Raw genomic sequence first — 20,289 nt, forward strand, 5'->3', positions numbered from 1 at the left:
AGCTCAAAATACCATAAATATTACATTGTATTCGTAGGGCATTTTTTTCTGGAAGGAAAGACTAAAAACTTTCTAGTTTAAAAGCTTAAGCTGATGTTTAAATGAGAAAAAGAGAAAAAAACCTACTGTTGCATTCCATGAATATAAGGCTAAGAACTGCAGGACCCAGGGAGCTTATGAATGACACAGCTGCGTCGTGGAAAATGCAGTCAGCAAGGTGGAGGAGTCTTGTTTAGCTGGAGAATTTACTTAACTAAGTGAAAATTTGGGTTTGATCCCTGGGTCAGGAAGATCCCCTGGAGGAGGAAATGGCAACCTACTCTGGTATTCTTGCCTGGAGAATTGCATGGACAGAGCAGCCTGGTGGGCTACAGTCCATAGGGTCACAAGAGTTGGACACAACTGAGCAACTAAGCAAGTCATATTAACTACAGATTTAGGGCAATAGGGCCACGGGAAGAGGAGAAAAGCCCTTTCCTAAATTAAATGGGGAGTCTTGGCTAGAATCTCCATCCCTATCAAGTTCAGTAATGGCGAACTAAAAATAATCCACCTACCCACCCCCAGCTCCCAGAGAAGGCAAAGAAAACTGCCTATTTCAAAATTTCTATTCGAAAGGAGGAAGGGAGTTAAGTTTCCCTGAAGATGCAACATGCCCCAGATTCGCTTTGCCATGGATGTTCATGCCACTCTCCCTGAGTGGTGTGAAAACCTTAAATCCAGGACTTAAAAGAGGTCAGTGAACCAGCAGCGCTCAGAAAGTACAAGAGAAACAGGGCTCATGAAAGCTAGCTGACAGTAGTTTCGCTTTCATGAGAAAAAGCCCACTGTAGAGTTCAGATACTGGAATTAGACACAGAATCAACCCTGAATATTTACTGGAAGGACTGATGCTGAAGCTCCAGTCCTGATACTTTGGCCAACTGATGCAAAAAGCCAACTCATTGGAAAAGATCCTGATGCTGGAAAAGATTGAGGGCAGAGCCTGTGAAGTCAGTGAGAAACACATGTAAAGATATGAGGATACAACGAAGGTTGAAAATAAAAAATCTTTAAAAAGAAACTATCAGTAAAAAAAATTTACAAAAGACCTGAACAGGAATTTTCAGTTAAGTCCTGTCACTCGGTCATGTCCCACTCTTTGTGACCCCATGGACTGCAGCACACCAGGCTTCCCTGTCTATCACCAACTCCCGGAGCTTACTCAAACTCATGTCCATCAAGTCAGTGATGCCATCCAACCATCTCACCCTCTGTCATCCCCTTTTCCTCCTGCCTTCAGTCGTTTCTAATCAGTCAGTTCTTCACATCAGGTGGCCCAAGTATGGGAACTTCAGCTTCAGCATCAGTCCTTCCAATGAATATTCAGGACTGATTTCCTTTAGGATGGACTGCTTGGATCTCCTTGCAGTCCAAGGGACTCTCCAGAGTCTTCTCCAATACCACAGCTCAAAAGCATCAATTCTTTGGTGCTCAGGTTTCTTTATGGTCCAACTCTCACATCTATACATGACTACTGGAAAAACCATAGCTTTGACTAGATGGACATTTGTTGGCAAAGTAATGTCTCTTTAAATACACTGTCTAGCTTTTGTCATAAGCTTTGTCATGGCTTTTCTTCCAAGGAGCAAGCATCTTTTAATTTCATTTTTTTATGGGAATTTTACCAAAAGGATTTTGGTGAATTCAGATTCTACCAAATTTTAATGGGAATTTTACCAAAAGGAAACCTGAAACCAAGAAGCACTTGAAAAGATGCAAAACCTCTCTAATAAGTGACAAAGCCCAACAGCACTTCAGTGTCAGATGTAGGTGAGGATACGGAATAGCTAGAACATTTAAACACTGCTGGAAGAGACACAAGTCTACACGATTCTGCACCATCTGGGAAAGATGGACATCGTCACGGCCTCTGGGCAGTGGTTCCTGCTCCTGGCCAGGTGCTTGAGGACTCTGGCATATACAGGTACAGGCATGCTGAGTGGTCTGGGGGCAGTCCATCAGCAGTACGATGAACAGGTAACCAAGCTGTGACCTAGCATCGCTACAGACAACAGGGACCAGGCTCAGAAAGACAATGTGCAGTGAAAAGTGAGTGCACAGGAATGCATAGGGTGCACTCACATCACTTAGAGATACAAGTGTGTGTAAAACCACAGCAGAAAGCCAGATGCCTGCCCTTACATGTACATTCAATCAGTCCTTAGACTTCACATGCACCTTATAAATATCCCTCATATCTACTCAAATAGTTTATAAAAATTAACTTCTAAGAACCCCACAGCCTTCAGACATGGCAGCAGTCAAAAGGCAATGAGATGTCCAGACACAGACACCTCTGTGCTGTAATTCAGCATACATCCACAGGTACTGAGCTTCTCTAAACTTGAAAAGGAAAAAAGAAAACGCAGGCCACTGACAGTGATGCTTAATTATATGCAAGTGTTTATTTAAAATAATTTTCCAAGTTTTCCTGTAATTTAACAGCTTTTGCTTCACTTTTATCCTCTCAAACAGCTAGAAACCAATGCTTACATTTTCTGTATTTTAACTATGAATGCTATTTTAATGACATCTTTATTAATACTAGAACCAAGATATATCAACCAACAAGCAGCACAGATTTAAATGACCTTCCTGGTAGTTACAGTGTGGCTGGCAGTTTTTGGACTTTATCAGATGCTGGACAGTATTTCACGCCATCTCCAACCAGCTTAGGGAAGTCTCACTTAGGGAAGTGTTGCTCCCCCCTTCAGGCCTACTTCCTCTCTTCAAAATAAATAAAGCTTATCCCGCTGTAAAACCCCATGAATGCACTGCTCATCACCTTCCAATTACTTCATCGTTATTTGCAACCTCTCCACCTATAAAGCATAATTATTCACACTCAAATATAACATGATTCATTAAAAAATAAACACCCAAAATATCCTCAATCACTCTAATATATTCCCATTAATAAAGGGCTTTCACTTAAAATTTCATTTTTTATTTCTACTTCTTCAACAGTAAAGTCACAACTGTAAAACAAATGCATTTAAAAACACAAAAGATACATTTCAATGACCAAAATAGGCAATGATTATGAAAATCTATTGTACATTTTGCCAAGGCCAACAGAATGAAAGCTGATATGAAAAAGTCAATCTTCGGGACGTCCCTGGTAGTCAGGTGGTTAGAACTCGGTGCTCCCAACGCCAAGGGCACAGGTTCAATCCCTGGTCAGGGAACTAAGATCCCACATGCCAAAAAAATAAAAATTTAAAAAAAAAAAAAAAGAAAGAAAAAGTCAATCTTCAAATATATCCTTAACAAAAACTTCCCTCATGAATAGTAAAATCATTTAAGAAAAGGTTATCTTTACATACGTGGACACTTGCTTCAAAATCAACAAAGCTAGGGTGGAGGTACAAGTAATCTCCTAAAACACATTTGTTTCAAAATAAAATGACCATTTCTAATATGATAACTGTATGAAACAATTGTTTTTCCTTGACAGAAATGAGATGGGCACGTAACAGTAACTACAGCTTAGTAGTCATCTAAGAAACCCTGTGGAGACACTATACCCCCAAACCCCAGCTCAGTCACTGGTATAAAACCAACAGCTTCCATGAAATCATCTTTGACGTTACTAAAGGGATCCTGGGATAATTCATGCTCAGAATATTTCCAACACTTGTTTTTACATGTGTAGAGTTTTCAGAACTGAGGTGTTTTTGGAACCATCCATGTGTGAACCTCTGCAGAACATCATAGTCCTTCAACTGCACTGTGACTGCATTTCCTCAAGCATGTCTGATCAACAGTTGTAACAGTGATGCTGGTGGCAGTGACACTCTCAAAATTCTTCCTTCTATAAATACATATAACCCATCAGAACACTAAACAGTAAATAGGCTACACTGTTTACTTTCCTAAGCAAGGAAGGACTCTGCAGGCCCTAGTAAGCTAAGAATGGCATTTACTACCTGTTTTACCACTGACATTCAAATAATGAATAAAGTATGTGATATTAAGCGAAAAACGAAAATCACTGTTATTTTACCACAAGAAACAACCACAAAATAAAAACACGGGAAGAAGTTAAATGAGCCCAATGCAGGTCCCAAGATTAAACTATGATTCCGGATTTTCAAAGCAAAAGGCATCTACACGTCATTTCTGTGAACGCTCCCGACACCACAGAGGTGAGTTTCAGACCAGGGCAGGCTGTTCTGCCCTACCTTCCCAGGGCAAACCTGCAACCAGCCAGAAGCTCCCTCTGCTAAAGTGCACCTGTGGCCAGCCCGCTCCAGCCTAACTCACCCACGAGCCATCGACAGTCACACAGAACTATGCCTCTCCTGAACCAAATACTCTATACAGTGGACGACAGGGAAAACAGTCCTAAATATACCACTACCTTCTAAAACTTCGGAGTAACACAGCCTCATCATGTTTAAATACTGAAAATGTCAAGGGTCCATACAAACTAAGAGCTGCATTAAGCATGTATGTTTTACTCTGATATTCACTTGATGTGCTCTTAAAATCTTGATGAGAGAAGCAAACGTTTTCCCCATGTCTTTTGGCAACAGATTCAAAAGCGAGAGTAGCGGTGCTGTTGAATTCCATGAAACGTGGGTTTTTAAAGCTAAATTATTCAGTATCTGCATTGTTATTGCACTCATACATTGCCCGGAGTAGGTCTACAGCAACTTGGCAGTGGGGACTGCAACGCAAGTAGGGGGTCTGCAAAGCGTCTGCCTTCCTTGCTAGACAGTTCCCATGCAGGAACTGCGCACGACTGCAGTTCAAATCCGATCACGTGCGCTTCATGATTGTGTCTCCCTGAGGGAAGTTAAGTCCAGCCCTCACCACTACTAACTAGTTCTGTCAGGAACCAAACGGGGATCTGCAGACCCAGTCCTGACTACGGCTGAGTTCCACTCCTGAAGCTGCTCTGAGTTAAAACAGCAATTTTTCCAAGATTTAAAGAAAAATATATTTTATAAAAGGGATTCTTTTTAATCACTGAATACATCATTTTTATTACTAAGACAGAAACAAGTTATACTTTTTTCCACTATAAATTCACTCTGATAAAAGAGAATTCTTTCTTTCAACTCCTAACAAATGCTACATTTTCAAGACGCAAGGAATTATCAGTAGGCATCCTTTCTTCTTGCTCTAAGCTACTTCTCCCTGAAGTATGTCAAGTAGGCTTTTAGAGACTCTGGCAGGGGCAGCTTCATGATCTTCTCCCGCAGCAGGTTTTGGGGTGGCTCCTCTGGCTTCAAGGCTTCGCCCGGCTCCTTCTCCTCCTCCTCTTTGTCTTCCTCCATCTTCTCGTCCTCCTCACTGTCGAGAGGCTGGGGGATGAGTTGGTTGCCCACAAAGACGTAAGTGTTAATCCTCTGCTTGACCCGCTTCCTCTTCCTTTTGGGCGGAGCCCTCTGAGGAATCCCCTTGGCCTGCATCTCATCATTTATGAAATTCCTAAGTGTGCGTCGGATGTAAATGCGAGCCAAGTCCTGCAGGTTCCTGACAGCACAGGGGGCTAAAAACACACGGAAAACATAAAAAGTGAAACATTACATACTGTTCACTTTTCAGTGAGCATCAGAAGACAGAGACACGTAAAAACTTTGACTTTCATCAAACACAGACTCAGTGAAGAGCATTGACTTCGTGCAGATCACTCCAGCACCGAGGCCAGCGGACAGGGTGGCAAAGGGGTCATGGGCACAGACAGCCCAAGGCATGTGCATAAACCCTCTTGGGAAGGACAGGTAACTCACAGCAGGTGGAGCACAGGAGAACTGGGTAGTCAGGGGTCTGAGGGACAGGGGCAGGGCTGGTGATAGAAATGGGGGTGACATCACCTCACCATGACCTACTGTCAGCCCACCATGACCTGCTAAGACCAGGGGGGCAGACAGGGGAGGCAAACATGGAGGGGTTGCTGCAGTAGGTGGGCTGGAGAATCACCCAGCAAAGAGCTTCAGAAGTTACAAAGATGCCAAGAAACACCTCCCTCTTCTTGATGGCTCTGCTCCCGACTCCCCCGCACTCTGGGTACTCTTCCAACACCTGCACTGTCTGCCTCTCCTGCCAACACTGCCAATGACCTGTCACAGCAGCCCAAGTTCAGAAGAACCCAACGGTCCCAGAGTGGAAAAGGACTCAGACCTGCTTCAGCCACTTCTAACACTCCCGAGTCCTAAAAGAGCTTCCACACGAGCTACATTTAAATGTTCTTCTGATAATACAGAAACTTTCAGACAATTCTCAGCCCTAATTATTCAAAAATAGTGTTTTCTGTACTTTCATCCTCCTGGTTCCTAGTCATAAGAAGATCCAGTGGACCAGACAATACAAGTCCTAACTGCTATAGAATTGTACTGTGAACTGAAGCTCTGAGGCCACAACTACAAGGAAGGTTCTCTCTAGCACACATACACGTCAGCTCTGTTTATCCCACAAGGTTACTTACGGAGGCCCACAGAGTCTGGCTTGCCGTTGTCATTCTTACTTGGCTGCACAAGTGGAGCAAATGACACAGCAAGAATGTTTTTACTTTCCCAAGTGTTCTGTCCAGTTCGCATAATTTGTGTTAACTATTTAGAGGGCGAAAAAAAAAACAGAATGGCTCAATCAGGGAAGTGTGACCACCTTACACTCACAAGTTTGTTTTAACAGAAAATAGCAGAGATTGCTCTATAATCACCTGTATTTGAATGCACCCAATTACCTTCATTTAAATATTTACCATAAACTAATACAGGAAGAATCCCAAGTACTGGTTTCACAACATATTCCATGCACACAAATGGCTCTGCAGGTTATATTCATATGGGGGTCTGATGTCATCAAGGGGTATTATTCTAACACATGCCTGCCACTGGCTCCCAAAACACACATCTCACACAGTTGTGTAGTTAAAGTGTTATATTAGTAAAAACACATTTTGATTACTGAACCAATGAGTCAACTTCACAGTCTTCCAGGGTGGAAATAAAATACAGATTCTAATCCCAACTTCATGAATAAATGTAATTAGTCACAAAGGGATTAGAGCTTTCCCACTCAGCAAACACCCATCAGCAGTACATGGCTTGATCAGGACAAATCAGTATCATCAATTTATATTATAAAAGTCAACCCATTATTATATTTTACATTAGCATAATGTATATAAGAAATATTCAGTAAAATACCAATGGGAAAGCATATTTTAGATCTTTAAAAATATATCTTTAAAGGAAAACAGGAAAAAGATGATTAATCTGGGAGTCTCAACTCTGGAAGCATTCAAGTTAATGTTTTTCCAAGAACATATGTTAATGAATGCTTTATATTCTCTTTTTAATAACTGACACACACAGTGTGATGAAGTCCTCCAACCTGCAGCTCACACGCTGTGGAAGTGGAGGACTCTCAGACGCCAAGACGACCACTCTAGGTCCAGTCATCTGGGACAGTCAAGCTCCCACTTACAGACCACAGGGTGTTGTAATATCTCAGACTCAGGTTAGCATGAACATAAAAGCTAGTTTTTGAAATGTATATTCATAAATTTTCAAAGTAAAAGATCCACCCATTTTCTGAATAGATTATTTCACATGTTTATTATACTTAATAATTCCAAATCAAAGGCAGGCAAAGTGAAAAATAGTTTCAAATGAGTCATTGTAGTACTAAAAGATCTAAAAATTTACTGGTTTCTGAAATGGAGTTAAGTAGTTCCAACCACATCCCTTCAGCTAGAAGAGGCCACCACATTCAACAGCAAGGACACTGGCGGGTCGGGGAGGGGTGTGTGTGGAGGGCAACGCGGCCAACACCACACACGGGAGAGCTCAGCTTGGCTCGTCTTTCCCTAGGTAAGGGGCCTTTTCCACACCTGCTCTGGTTAAGAGCTATGTGTCCATTTCAGTGCTTTTCTATACAGATACCTGTGTGGAGGGCACTTCTTACTTAACAGTCACAGTGCACCTTTCACTGACGTAACAGCCCCCATCCTACACTGAGTGTGTCTCCCGCACCATCAAGCATGACAGTGGCCGCTACCTGGTCCTCTATGGGCATGACCAGAATGCCCCCGACTTTCAGCAGAATCTTCATGTAGTTCTCATGGTCTTTCTGGACCCCAGCTCCACAGTAGATTCGATCATACTGATGACTGTCCGATGCTATCTGCAGGCAATTACCAACCACAAATGCAGGCTCACAGAACTCAAACCTGTATGGAGAAATAAAAAGTATTTTAATTCATTTAAACAAAAGATGAGACCTAAAAAATTAACATAATCCAACTCTTTGAAAGTGAAGTTACCAAAATTAATTATAAGGATAAAATATCATAAAATTTGAATTTGAATTATGTATATTTATGAAATCTAACAGTGATCAAATATATTGTTTTATTATCAATGACACAGTATACATTTTTCCAAAACATCAACCTATTTTTCCCCCACACTGAAACCTTACTTAAGGCTCAGACGGTGAGTATAGTGAAAAGCCATCACAACACTCTTGTGACTGACAACCTGAAACAGTCTCTAACATACATAGTTAAAACCCCAAAGCACTAATAAAACATGTACGGTAACTTTAAGAAATTAATTCATGAAAATACCCTCTCAATTTTAAGTTGATTGAAATTAATATGACCACACAGCAAAGTCAGGTTATCATCTGAGGATGAAATAATTTGCATTAAAAGGCTCAGCATGCAGTGAAAAATATCTCTGAAATAATTTTTATTTTGTAAAATGTATCCTGCCCTTTGGTAATTAACAGACTTATTACCAGGGATTCCCTGGTGGCTCAGATGGTAAAGAATCCACCTGCAATGCAGGAGACCTGGCTTCCATCCCTGTGTTGGGAAGATCCCCTGGAGGAGGGCATGGCAACCCACTCCAATATCCCTGCCTGGAGAATCCCATGGACAGAGGAGCCTGGCGGGCTGCAGTCCATGGGGTCACAAACAGTTGGACATGACTGAGCAACCAAGCACAGCACAGACTTTTTACACAATGTGTTTCCATTAAATTCACTAAATATACAGACACCCCGTGGTCACTGATATTTAAAGAAGAGTTTCCCAGAATGATGCCCAGTCCTCAGCTTCCTGTTCCGGGGTGGGGAGTGGGGTGGGAAACAGCGCAGGCCCTGCCCTCTCCTCTCGACACCCACAGGGGAGGGTGGTCCTAACCCCAGCTCCTTCTACTATGACTGCCCAGTGCCCACACTTTCTGGGGGTCTGCCACCCCCACCGCCACCCTGTGCCCAGCTGCTGAGGACAGGTTCCCACCTCTGAGAGGCCACATGGGGCCCTTCCTGGCTCTGCCCCATCCCAGAGACACTGCTATAGCCATGGGTGGAATTACAGGCCCCCAGTCATTTAGAGGAAATACTACAAGGTGTCCCCTGCATCTGTGTCGTTGCTGTGATTGCACGGCCCCTCCCTCTCTGCTTCTTAAATGCCCGGCATCCCTTCAAGACACAGTTCAAATACGAGCCACACTACACAAAGCACTCTTACCCAACTCTTCAGGAACATCTCAGTCTTTCTACCTGCATAACACTCACGAAAGTATAAACTTATGTATGTAACGGGCAGTGTTTAATTTCTCTCTTATACTCAAGACTACTGGACAACCTAGGACTGTCTAAAATACAGCCAAAACAATCTCTTGGTCTTTAAATAACTAGATATTGTGGATCACATGGTTTAATCATCTCAAAGTTACAGTAAGCATTCTTTGAAAAAAGACTAGTATTTCCAATCTAAAAACCCTCATTATTATAAAAATTTATTCTAATAACTTAATTTTACAATAATTTAAGCCACTCTTAAAATTTTCTAGATGAACATGAGCAAGGAATTTAAGTAAAATTATTTTGAATTATTAAACCTTTTATCATTCAGTCTGTTAAATCAACTTAAAAATATGCTTATAGTTTAAAAGCTTCCTACTAGTTAAAAATATAATAGCTTACAGAACTATTATCTACAAAAACACCATTACAAGTAAACAATTTAGAGTTAAAACTGCTTCTCAAATTAGTGATATTTTTATATACTCTCATCCCAGCAAAATGGACTAAAAAGAACTGAGTGCCTGATTCTAAAATCAAATGTGACTCTGGTCAAGTAGCCTGACACTAGCAATTAGCACAATTCACTCCAAACACTATTTGGGAGCCCCAGTTGCATGTAAAGACTGGATATACAGTGGGAGGCACTCATGCCTAATGCAGTGAAAGAGACAACAATCTCACCAATTAAAGATGAACTTACAAGTATGATAAATGCTCTAAAGGAACACCACTCCATAAGTATGACTGAGGATGCAAGGGAACTGACAGGGCTGGAGAGCCTGAGGAAGGCTCCCCAAGAAACGGCGAGCTGGGATCTGAAAGGTGAGACAGGACAATCAGCCCCGCTAGCCACCAGCCTTGTGCAGACAGGAGCCCTGAAATGCAGCTGGTGGCAAATGAGATGCACAGAAAGGGTAAAAATCACACGAGATCTCAGTATCTCAAATATTTAGCATGTAAAGTATCTCAGGATCTCGTTTAGATACGTGTGTGTGTGTTAGTGTGTGTGTGTATCTCAACAGCCACATAAACTGAAAGCTTTATCAGCTGTGAACAGGAGCTTCAAATACTTTTCCTGAGCACAACCTCTCCTCTGGGACATTCTCCTGCTCTCCCTGATAATCTCTTAGAACACTTCTTCTGAACTTTAATTATATCTCCATCACCTTTTACAGTCCTCAAGAAACATTTAGTAAGTGAAAAACCTAAGAAGTGTAATTGTTTTGTCATCTTTTCCACCTACCAACTTTGAACATGAACTCAAACTTGACAAATATGCTAATCACAAGAATCTCAGGACTAGAGATTTGCCCAGAAACAGTTACAGAAAAAAAATACGTGCCTGTGGCACCCTCTAAATCAACATGATGGTTCTTGCTTTACTAAATTGGAAACTATAAATAGCTGTAGTTTCATGTTACAAAACACATGATTTTTCCCCCAAAGTGCCAAAAAAAAAAAGCAAAACTTAAAACAGTAAAAAAGCCAAAACAAAACCTTGCCTTTAATAAACCAACTGTCCCCCAACTTAAAGGTGCTTTTTAGTGGCCTTTCTGAAGATCTTAAATAAGCCACCCTTATTTATTGTAGGAAACAAAGGCTTTTCCCCTACAAGGCAGATCTGAGCCAAGTATACTATCTTCTTCCATTTAGGAAGTGTTACAAAGAATCATTACAGAGAAAAGTTAGACCTTTACATTTACAAATGATTTCTACTAATGCAAATGGAACATAATTTCTAACATGTATATGGGGTCTTCAAAAGTGTGAAGACCCTTTCATTTAATGTACCAAATTCATTTCCTTTACCAGCACACTCAAATTTGAAAGTTTAACTGAACTGAGGCAACATTCCAAAAGGAGTAGTAGGACTAGACTATTTCTAGATACAAAATAGTAAAGTTTCAAGGACATAATCAGGGAGAAAGGTGTGGCATTTTAAAATATAAACACTAAAACACAATGACTTAATAGTTACAAGAAACAGCCTAGCAGAGACAGTGTTTCATCTGGGGACTGTTGATTACATCCACAGCTGTGGCTTCACCTTCTCCACCAATACTAAGGGAGCCCTTCATGATAGTAAAGGAAACAAAACAACTCTCAAACTGCCTATACTTACAACATTATTTTTTTAATACATACATGGGTTAAAGATGATCCTTCCTATAAGGACTTGGAGATGACTGTTAGCATTCCTGACTAGGTAGAGACGAAGATCTTACTTAGACACTTTATATTCTGATATTGAAATTATGGCTTGTTTTTATAACAGCATTTCATGTAAATAAATTCATACAAATTCTACTGCTAACAATATTTTTCCAAAAGTCAATGATTAAAATTCTTCAGGCAAATGTTTACGGATATGCTCATATATGTATAAAGAATAACTGACTGATGTGAGGCAAGAATGACAGCTACCAGGTGGTCAGGGTAAATTACAACTGCTATTAATTTTTCCAGCATAAAGAGGAAAATAAAAGTTTCCTCCTTTTAGCTTTAACTAGATTCTGAAAGCTGCACCTTCTCTAAGTCTCCACAAACCTCTGTAGGCAAAGGACACATTTTATACCATAAACACAATTCTGTATAATCCAGAAGTCTGCATTAATGAACTAACCAGAGGTTTTCACTATTTGTAGATTTGCACATAAAATCTAGGTTTGAAAACAGTGAAAGAGAAAATCTAAATTCCACTTTTCACATCAACTACACATAAATGGAACCCAAGAAAGGAAAATAAAACAACAAAAATTTTTTTAAAATGGCAAGAGGGCTACCAAAAGGATATTTTCTATGGTTCTAATTTTAATCCTAAAAGTATTGATCTTGTGTTCTCTCCTAGTTTTCATACTTTATTTAGGGCAGCTCATTAAAATTTTTTGCCTGTTAGTAACATGAAACTTAGCAATCATTTTTATTCTTTGAAGAAATTTTCCAAAACATAATTTCCAGGTACAGATGTCTTACACTCCTGAATTCCACCACGTTATACTTCCTAACCATGTAAATTATCTGTATACAAAAAAGTAGTTCTGAACTGTAATAACTACAAATTCAATCACTTTAGGCTTATAATCATTTATTGATTTAAACCTGAAAACCTAATGGCTTTTTAGACTTACGTAGAAAGGGGAGAGTATCTGACATACGCTTACTAAAACAAAACATACAAACAATATTTGTGGGAAAACCGAGAGCACAAGTATCTTGGTTTACGACATGAGCGCTTGGCCAAAAGGGCACCGACTCCATCACTTACCTCGGCAGGGGTCTCCTTTACAGGTGCACGCTGGGTTATCTTCATCTCCAGATGCACAGACGCTCCATTCACAGCAGGGACCTTGCCAACGTGCCCACATAATTCTCTGATAAGCTGCTAGGAGATCAGGGTGACCTAGCCTTGCCCTGCAGCTTCCCTCTTAGACGGGTACTCTAGGTCTAGGAGCTGACTGAGAGTAGAAAAAACAACATTCCCCTTCAATACACTGTTGAAATCGGGGCTGAAAATTTGCACACCTAGATTATCACGTGCCACAGGATGCTGTCATCAACATTTTAGACTATCGTTCCAGCGCAATAAAGGATTTCAGGGACACAGGAAAGACTCCTACAGTGTTCTCATACCTCACCCAAAACAACCTGCCAAATGAATCACATATACTTCTTTTTCTTAAAACACTTTGTCAAAATGTTCACTTTGAACTGTGACAGCCATGACAACTTCATTGAAACAAGACAAACTTCACAACCTTCCACCGGGAAGAAAACTCAGGGAAATAATCATCTCTTCTTTGCCAAATACAGTTAAATCATTCAAAAACTCTTGTAACCAAGAATTAAGCTACTGAATTTTACAAAATTTAAAAAACAAAGACTTTACCTTTATAAGAGGTTTCCCTTCCAACTGCACCAAACTCACCTCATAATAATTGAAACATTATTTAAAGCAAAGTGTTAAGAGTAAATACACAGACTTTTCACTGAACAGAGCTTTAGGAAACTCCATAGGACCAAAAACAATCTCTAAACATTTTATAAGAAGTGTGACTGGTACCTGATATGAAAGCGAGCCCTCATATTTCAACAGTAATTTCTTATAAAATAACTTGGGCTACAAACTTTTATTTCTGTCAGTGTTTTATTCTTGCAATAATTTCTTCTTTGCCCAATAATGTGTCAGAAGCTACCAAACCTCCCCCCATACCATTTCTAACTGATGTTAAAATACATAACTGAGAGCTTAGAGGACTATTTTTAAGCATTTCTCTGTCCCACCAACTGAATGTCTGTCATGATTAAAACCTATATTTAAAACCTATATCTATCATAAAACTACCATCTGAACATGACTGATATACCCAAATGTTCAACTGTCTTAGAAAGAGTTCAAAATAATGTTGACTATGTATCTACAGATAACAAAACTTCTTCAAGTATGCCCCAATTCTCTTCAAGATGAAGTGGGACTGCTCCAGTGATAAAGGTGACAGAACACAGTATCATTTCATTTTCTTCAATCCAACATGAATTATGTGAAAAAGGAGCCTATAATCAAAAATAAAATTAGGACACTACACCCAGCCACACAGCCATTAAATCTTCTAAAATGCAAATGACTGCGCTAATCCTGAATTTAATTTAGAATTTATACCTTGACTACACCTGAAGAAGGCACGGCCTCTCCAGCTCATCTCTGACCCCGAGTCATCCACCCCAGAGGCAAGTCTCAATGAACAGGGCAGGTGTGCTCTGTGATAAAAAGGTTATCATGCATTTAACCAGACTAAGAGCACTTCCTAAATTCTAACCTAGGAAAAAATAAATGATGGAAAAAAATAAATAAACAAATGATGGAAATAAAGGTGCCGCTTCAACCTCTGTTATCTGGGGCTAAGCTGTAATTCATTGGCAATCTTACTGCTGGGAAGAACATTAGAATAAATCAGTTTTTACATCATTATAGCTAAATCAGAACTAAACAACAAGGACAGGCCTGGCTGAAGTTTCAGCCTGTCTGATCCTGTCCTCCCATCTGGGAAACATGGACACCAACACTGCCTCTAGAACTGTGGGTACAGCTCAGAATGGTGCAGACGACACACATTAGCTGCTATCATTTTCATCATCATTTCATTACTGTCTTCAGTAACCACATTGTGACTCATTTATACAACAAACTACAGGAAACAATGGTCCTCCATGCAAACAGAATGAAAATCTTCAATAAAGCAGACAACGCTGCACTCATGTGGCTTCTGGCAGGAGAGCATTTCCAAAACAAGGTACAGTGTCCTTGGAGGGGAGAGGACACAGGACCTACTGTCTCACAGGCAACAGCTCACCCCAAAGCATGCCCTCCAAGCAGTCAGGTCAGCTGCATGCACATGTACACATATTACACAAACACATACATGTAGTTGTGCATAAATGCTATGCCAATTATCAACTCACAAAGCACTTACAGGGTATAATCCAGGCTCCTTTTATCTGACCTCCTCTTCCAAGTAAACACAGCTGGAGAGACTGTTTTGCTTATGGTACAAGCACAAAACTGATTCAGATGATCTGGCCTTCCCCCATGAAAGCCAGATACCCAAGGGCCTTTAAACCTGGGGCTGGAAGACTTGTTTACAACAGAATGGGCTAAAGTAAAGACGTCCTGGAGAACGTGTGTGAAGAGCAGAACAGGTTAGCACACTGCAAACAACAGGCCATATACAACCTGCTTGCTCTGGTAATGAAGTCACTAGAACCCCCCGCGTACCCCTGCTCGGAGTGTCTGAGGAAGGCTGTGCACTGCCACAAAGACCACTTAGCCCACGAAGCCAGAAATATTTACTATCTGCTCCTTCACTGAAAACGTTTGCCAGTGTTTTAGAGAACCTGTGAAATCAAGTGTCAGTTCATAAGGGAAGGTCAGTGAGTCTGGGAATACCAGAGGCAGAGCACAGGCAGAAACCACACAGGAGAACCTGCCTTCTCTCCTGCCTCCAAGCACAGTAAACTCAGAGTAGCCTCACCAAATCTTCGCATTTGCTGATACAGAACTAAGACACAGAAACAAAGTTTACAAGTATTAACACTGTATTAAGGATATTTTTTTCTGAAAGAAGAAGTAGTACTTTCAAGACTCAGGAGCCAAGGCTCCTTTATAAAGCATACACAAAAACATACACTTGCATTTTTTTCATCTGTATCTCACATGATACAGTCTAATGTTGAGTATTGACTCTATCTTCACCTACTATATTTGGGAGTTTATTATGATCTCCAATAGATACATACAAGAAAACTTCAAAGATACAGTTTAAATCATAAGTGATATGATAATACTTTTGAAAAAGGAACTGGTAAGATCCAAACCAAGAGGATAAATAAGACTGGATAAATATTAGGTTTTAGCTTTCTACTGTCTTCCTGTTACACACAATCAAAGTAGCCTGGTCCTAAGTACTAAGGGATACATAAATAGCAATTTTGTTTCCTGAGTTACTTTATATTTTATTAATTAAAACAAGTATTTTGATGACCTGTATACAACTAAATATAGTAAAATTGCTTAGGAATAGAATTTTAAAAATCACTTTGCATGGCAAGTTTTTCAAATTTAAAAATTGAAAGTAAATAGAAATATTCTCCACAAACACCAAGAAAAACTACAAAGAAATCATCAAAACATAAAGACAGGAAGAAAACTGCTACATCTTTATCATTTCTATCACCAAAATTAAAATGATAAATGATCCCAAAAGGAGTCCATTAAATGACCTTAAGTAGCTTTGACTACTTAACTTCCAACCAAGTCAAGACTTTATGCAAAACGAAGCATTTGCCAGTACCTGCTACCTTGGTAAGCAAGATACCTTTATAATCTGAAGTACACAATTACTATTTCAGAAGCTACCTGAAAACCGAAATAGGTAACATTTCCAGAACTGTTTTTTTTTTTTAAGAATAGTCTGTTAACAGAAGAATCTGTTTTAAAAATAAGTTGCAACATTTCAGAAACAACCATATAATAAAGTCTGATTATTTTAACTAAAATAAGACCATTAAAAGTTATGAAGAAACATTTAGATCAGTCGTATCACCATATTTGAGATGATTCACCATTTTAAGAATAACAAACCAAAAAAAAAAAAAAAAAAAAAGAATAACAAACCTGTATAACACAGTCTAACAACACTCAAGAAATACAAGCCAAGGACATTTGATATCTCATAATTACATGAAAACAATTTTAGAAAAAATTTTTTAACTTGAGACACTTAAATACAATAGCCCTCAAACTTAACTGTGTTCTAGATTATTCAACATTTAAATTACATCGACACAGAGCCAGTGCTCTGGGACAACCCAGAGGGACAGGTGGGGAGGAAAGCGAGACGGGGGTTCAGGGCTGGGGGGACACATGTATACCTGTGACCAATTCATGATGATGTATGGCAAAAAACATCAGGATCTTATAAAGCAATTATTCTCCAATTGAAATAAATTAATTTAAAACAAAAGCAAGACTTTAAAGAATGACATATTTTACTGTTTGCCAGGACCATGCCCTTGTCAGCAAGACTTGTCTCCATAGATACTGTAGAGGTGCTTCCATGATTCAAAGTTCTTCCTTGAGCTTGTTCTGCCTGATTAATGACCCAAAAGTGAATTATCTGTGCCTTTATGTGTTAATACCTGAAATCTATTATTATCTAATATATTAAGATAAACCTTAAACATTTGCTTTTACTAATATTACTTTCATATTTTCTAAGTTTAATTGTATTCAAATGGTCTTATGTGTAATTAAGTTTCAACATCAAAACAAATACTTAGAATAGAAATTCAATAAATTCCACAGAATTCCACAGTTCTAATAAACAATATGAAAATATCCATGCCCACATTTTAAGCACTTACCATATCACTAATTATAAGATAGAAATGATGAAGACACAAAGGGTACCACAATTGAATCTCAATTTCTTACAAAATAACTTGGACTAAAATCTATTTTATTTCTGCCAAACAGTATGTTATTCTTGGAAATGGAAACAGAACATGGTAAGCACTTGAAAAATGATTCAAAAATGTGAATTAAAGGTTAACTATTTATTAAGACAGAATAAGATAAAAGGACAGTGTTCAGAAAACAGGTGCCGAAAATTCCAGTGACTTGCTCACACTCATTGGACTGATTACAGAACAAACCCAAACCCCAGCATGTGCACTCTCCCGGCTCGCTCTCAGGTCTGGACACCCCTCCGGCACACGCCAGCCCTCCCTCTGTACTGAGCACAGGCTTCTGTTCCTCAGCCCACCAAGTGCCACTACCAGGGTGTGGGAGGCAGAGAAGGGAGGAGAATGGGGGAGACATGCCAGGAGATGCCTGAACTCAGAAAACAACCTCCAGCTCAGATCCGGGCCCACTCGTAGATCTCTCACCTCTGTGGCCATGGCCATGGCCAGATCAGAGCCGAGTGAGGAAGGCTCACACCCAATAAGCTGGGTTGGAACTCTGGACCAACTCTTGTCATGTCAAGGGACTAAGTTCTAAGCTCAATTCTCATCCTTTGTTAGCCTTTCTCTCTTTGAAAATATGACTAGCTGAGAGAGAAATGCCATCTAAATTTTTCAGTTTCACAATACTATCCAAATTACTATCACTGCTGGCTGAATGTTAGGGACATGACATACCAGACTTCCCTACAAGGACCAATGCCTGTGCAGTATTTTTCCTAAGGGAAAGTAGCTCAGAACAATGGTTGTATAAACAGATTTCTCAAAACACAGCCCTCACAGGATATAGTGATATATTTCTATGATAATTTTATTTAGCTATATTATTAAGTAATTTTATGTTTTTAAGAAAAAGTCCTCCATATGCTATGAAGGATCACTCTTATTAAATTACTATCCCCAAAGGTATAAACACAGTTGCCAAAGATTCTATGGCCAGGAACATCTTTACCTTCTATCTTGAGAAAAGGTACCTGTGTGACATTTAATGAATGTCCTACTAATGCCCTACTAATAAAGTGACAACAGCATATAATTAAAACATAAAAGTTATTTACTTGTAGTCTACTATATGTTTACAGAGAATAAGAATTAGAACACAGTTTTCTAACTTACTTTCCTCTTGCATTTTATACATGCTGATTTTTGCTGCACTCAGTCAAGCCAGGATCAATAAACTAACAGTAGTGAGGAACACAGATGTCACTCATATCTACTTATCAAGTGCTTTCAGAGCAAAACCATAGATACGAATACTTACTTATCAAAGCTATCACTATTTTTGATGAAGCTCTCCAGCTTTTCCTTGGCATATTCCACCACATCTGAATGAAGTTCAATCCCATGATTTATTCCAAAAGGACCTGCAATTGTAGCAGCAGCATTTATAAACAATATTAAGAATGCCTTTACAGAGCTCTTTTAATTTCTGTTCATTTATCTCTCACAGGAGCATTTAAAGAGAACTCAAAATGTATCTACTAGCCACAGACTTATAAAGCTATATGGAAATCTATTTACATTGCTTTAAAAAAAGGAAGTCATAAAGAGTTCTCTCAGGAGTGTAGTTTATCTGTCAGGACAATACTGCCAAAGAAATAATCACATTTCCATATGAAGTTTAAGTCATTTGCCATTATGTTTTCCATTTCACCATCATAATTTACCATTATTTATCACTTGCTAAAAAACTTGGTTAACTCTCAAATGTCTGAATCCATGGGCTGACACAGGTGAGCACCCCATTGCCCAGTGAGTACTAAATTCTTCCAGGGCTGAGATCACACCCTCTGTCCCTGGAGCTCCCAGTGTCCAGGGGAGTGTGGTCACTGGGCAAAGCTGGTTGATGCTCCTGTTCCAGTGCACTTCTCACTTGGTATTTCTTCCTGCACACAGCCAAGGATGGGTGACCATCCAGGAATGAGGAGCAGAAGACAGTCCCGGGATGGCTCCTTCCCCAACCCTGGTCCTGGCCGAGAACATGACCACCTGGATTCCTGTTTCCTAAGGCGGCTCTGCCTCCTGCCCACCCTGCAACCCCCCGACAGTGACATACCATCTCACCTAGTCACCTGGCTCCTCCTAGACTTCTGACACTGAGCCAACCAGGTTTTCCACTCTACTTTTTCCAAATTTTAGTTATATTTTTATCTTACTTCACAATTGGTCTCCCAGTGGGGCGGGTGGGGGGGAGGGGGGAATGGTTGCGCATGGGTGTGTTATTTTTTGGTTATCTGGTTCATATCTTTGGAACTACCTGAATGTGCCCCTACTGAATGCCATTAAAAACACAACATATATGGGAGTGCTATAGACCTCAAAGGACTTTAAAATAGCCAAGAAACCACATTTACATTTAAATAAACATTTTTGAATGTACAAAGGGGGTATGAAAATATCAGCTTGTAATCTAGGAATTACCTAATTACAAAAATTAAACCAAAATTTAATGGTTTAATTTAATTAAGATGGTTCAGATACCATCTTCAAGTTGAAAGCAGATAAACCTACTATATTTCTATTGATTTGCTTAAAAAAAAAAAAACTGATGCTACTTGAAAAATGTATTTAGATAGAAAGATTAAATAAAAAGGTACTTGATCCATCATACCACAAAAGAGAGCATTAAATTCCTTTGCAATGCTTTTATACCTTTTTAAAGTTATTCTGATCAATGTA

General features: G+C 39.6%; 1 protein-coding gene across 5 annotated transcripts in view; it reads right to left on the reverse strand.

Annotated features, from left to right (window-relative positions):
* Positions 1-2,422: 2,422 nt before the first annotated feature.
* Positions 2,423-20,289, reverse strand: part of PCMTD1 (protein-L-isoaspartate (D-aspartate) O-methyltransferase domain containing 1) — a 47,723-nt gene continuing 29,856 nt past the window's right edge. For all 5 annotated transcript variants that reach the window (XM_061123295.1, XM_061123291.1, XM_061123294.1 and 2 more), the window contains 4 exons: positions 18,872-18,974; positions 8,056-8,227; positions 6,479-6,602; positions 2,423-5,542 (listed from right to left, as the gene is read on the reverse strand). In XM_061123295.1, coding sequence (XP_060979278.1) covers positions 5,178-5,542; positions 6,479-6,602; positions 8,056-8,109 — 543 coding nt within the window. In that variant the 5' untranslated portion in view covers positions 8,110-8,227; positions 18,872-18,974 and the 3' untranslated portion in view covers positions 2,423-5,177. The remainder of the gene's footprint in view (positions 5,543-6,478; positions 6,603-8,055; positions 8,228-18,871; positions 18,975-20,289) is intronic.

This window comes from Dama dama, chromosome 21 (assembly GCF_033118175.1).
Source record: "Dama dama isolate Ldn47 chromosome 21, ASM3311817v1, whole genome shotgun sequence".
Lineage (NCBI taxonomy): Eukaryota > Metazoa > Chordata > Mammalia > Artiodactyla > Cervidae > Dama > Dama dama.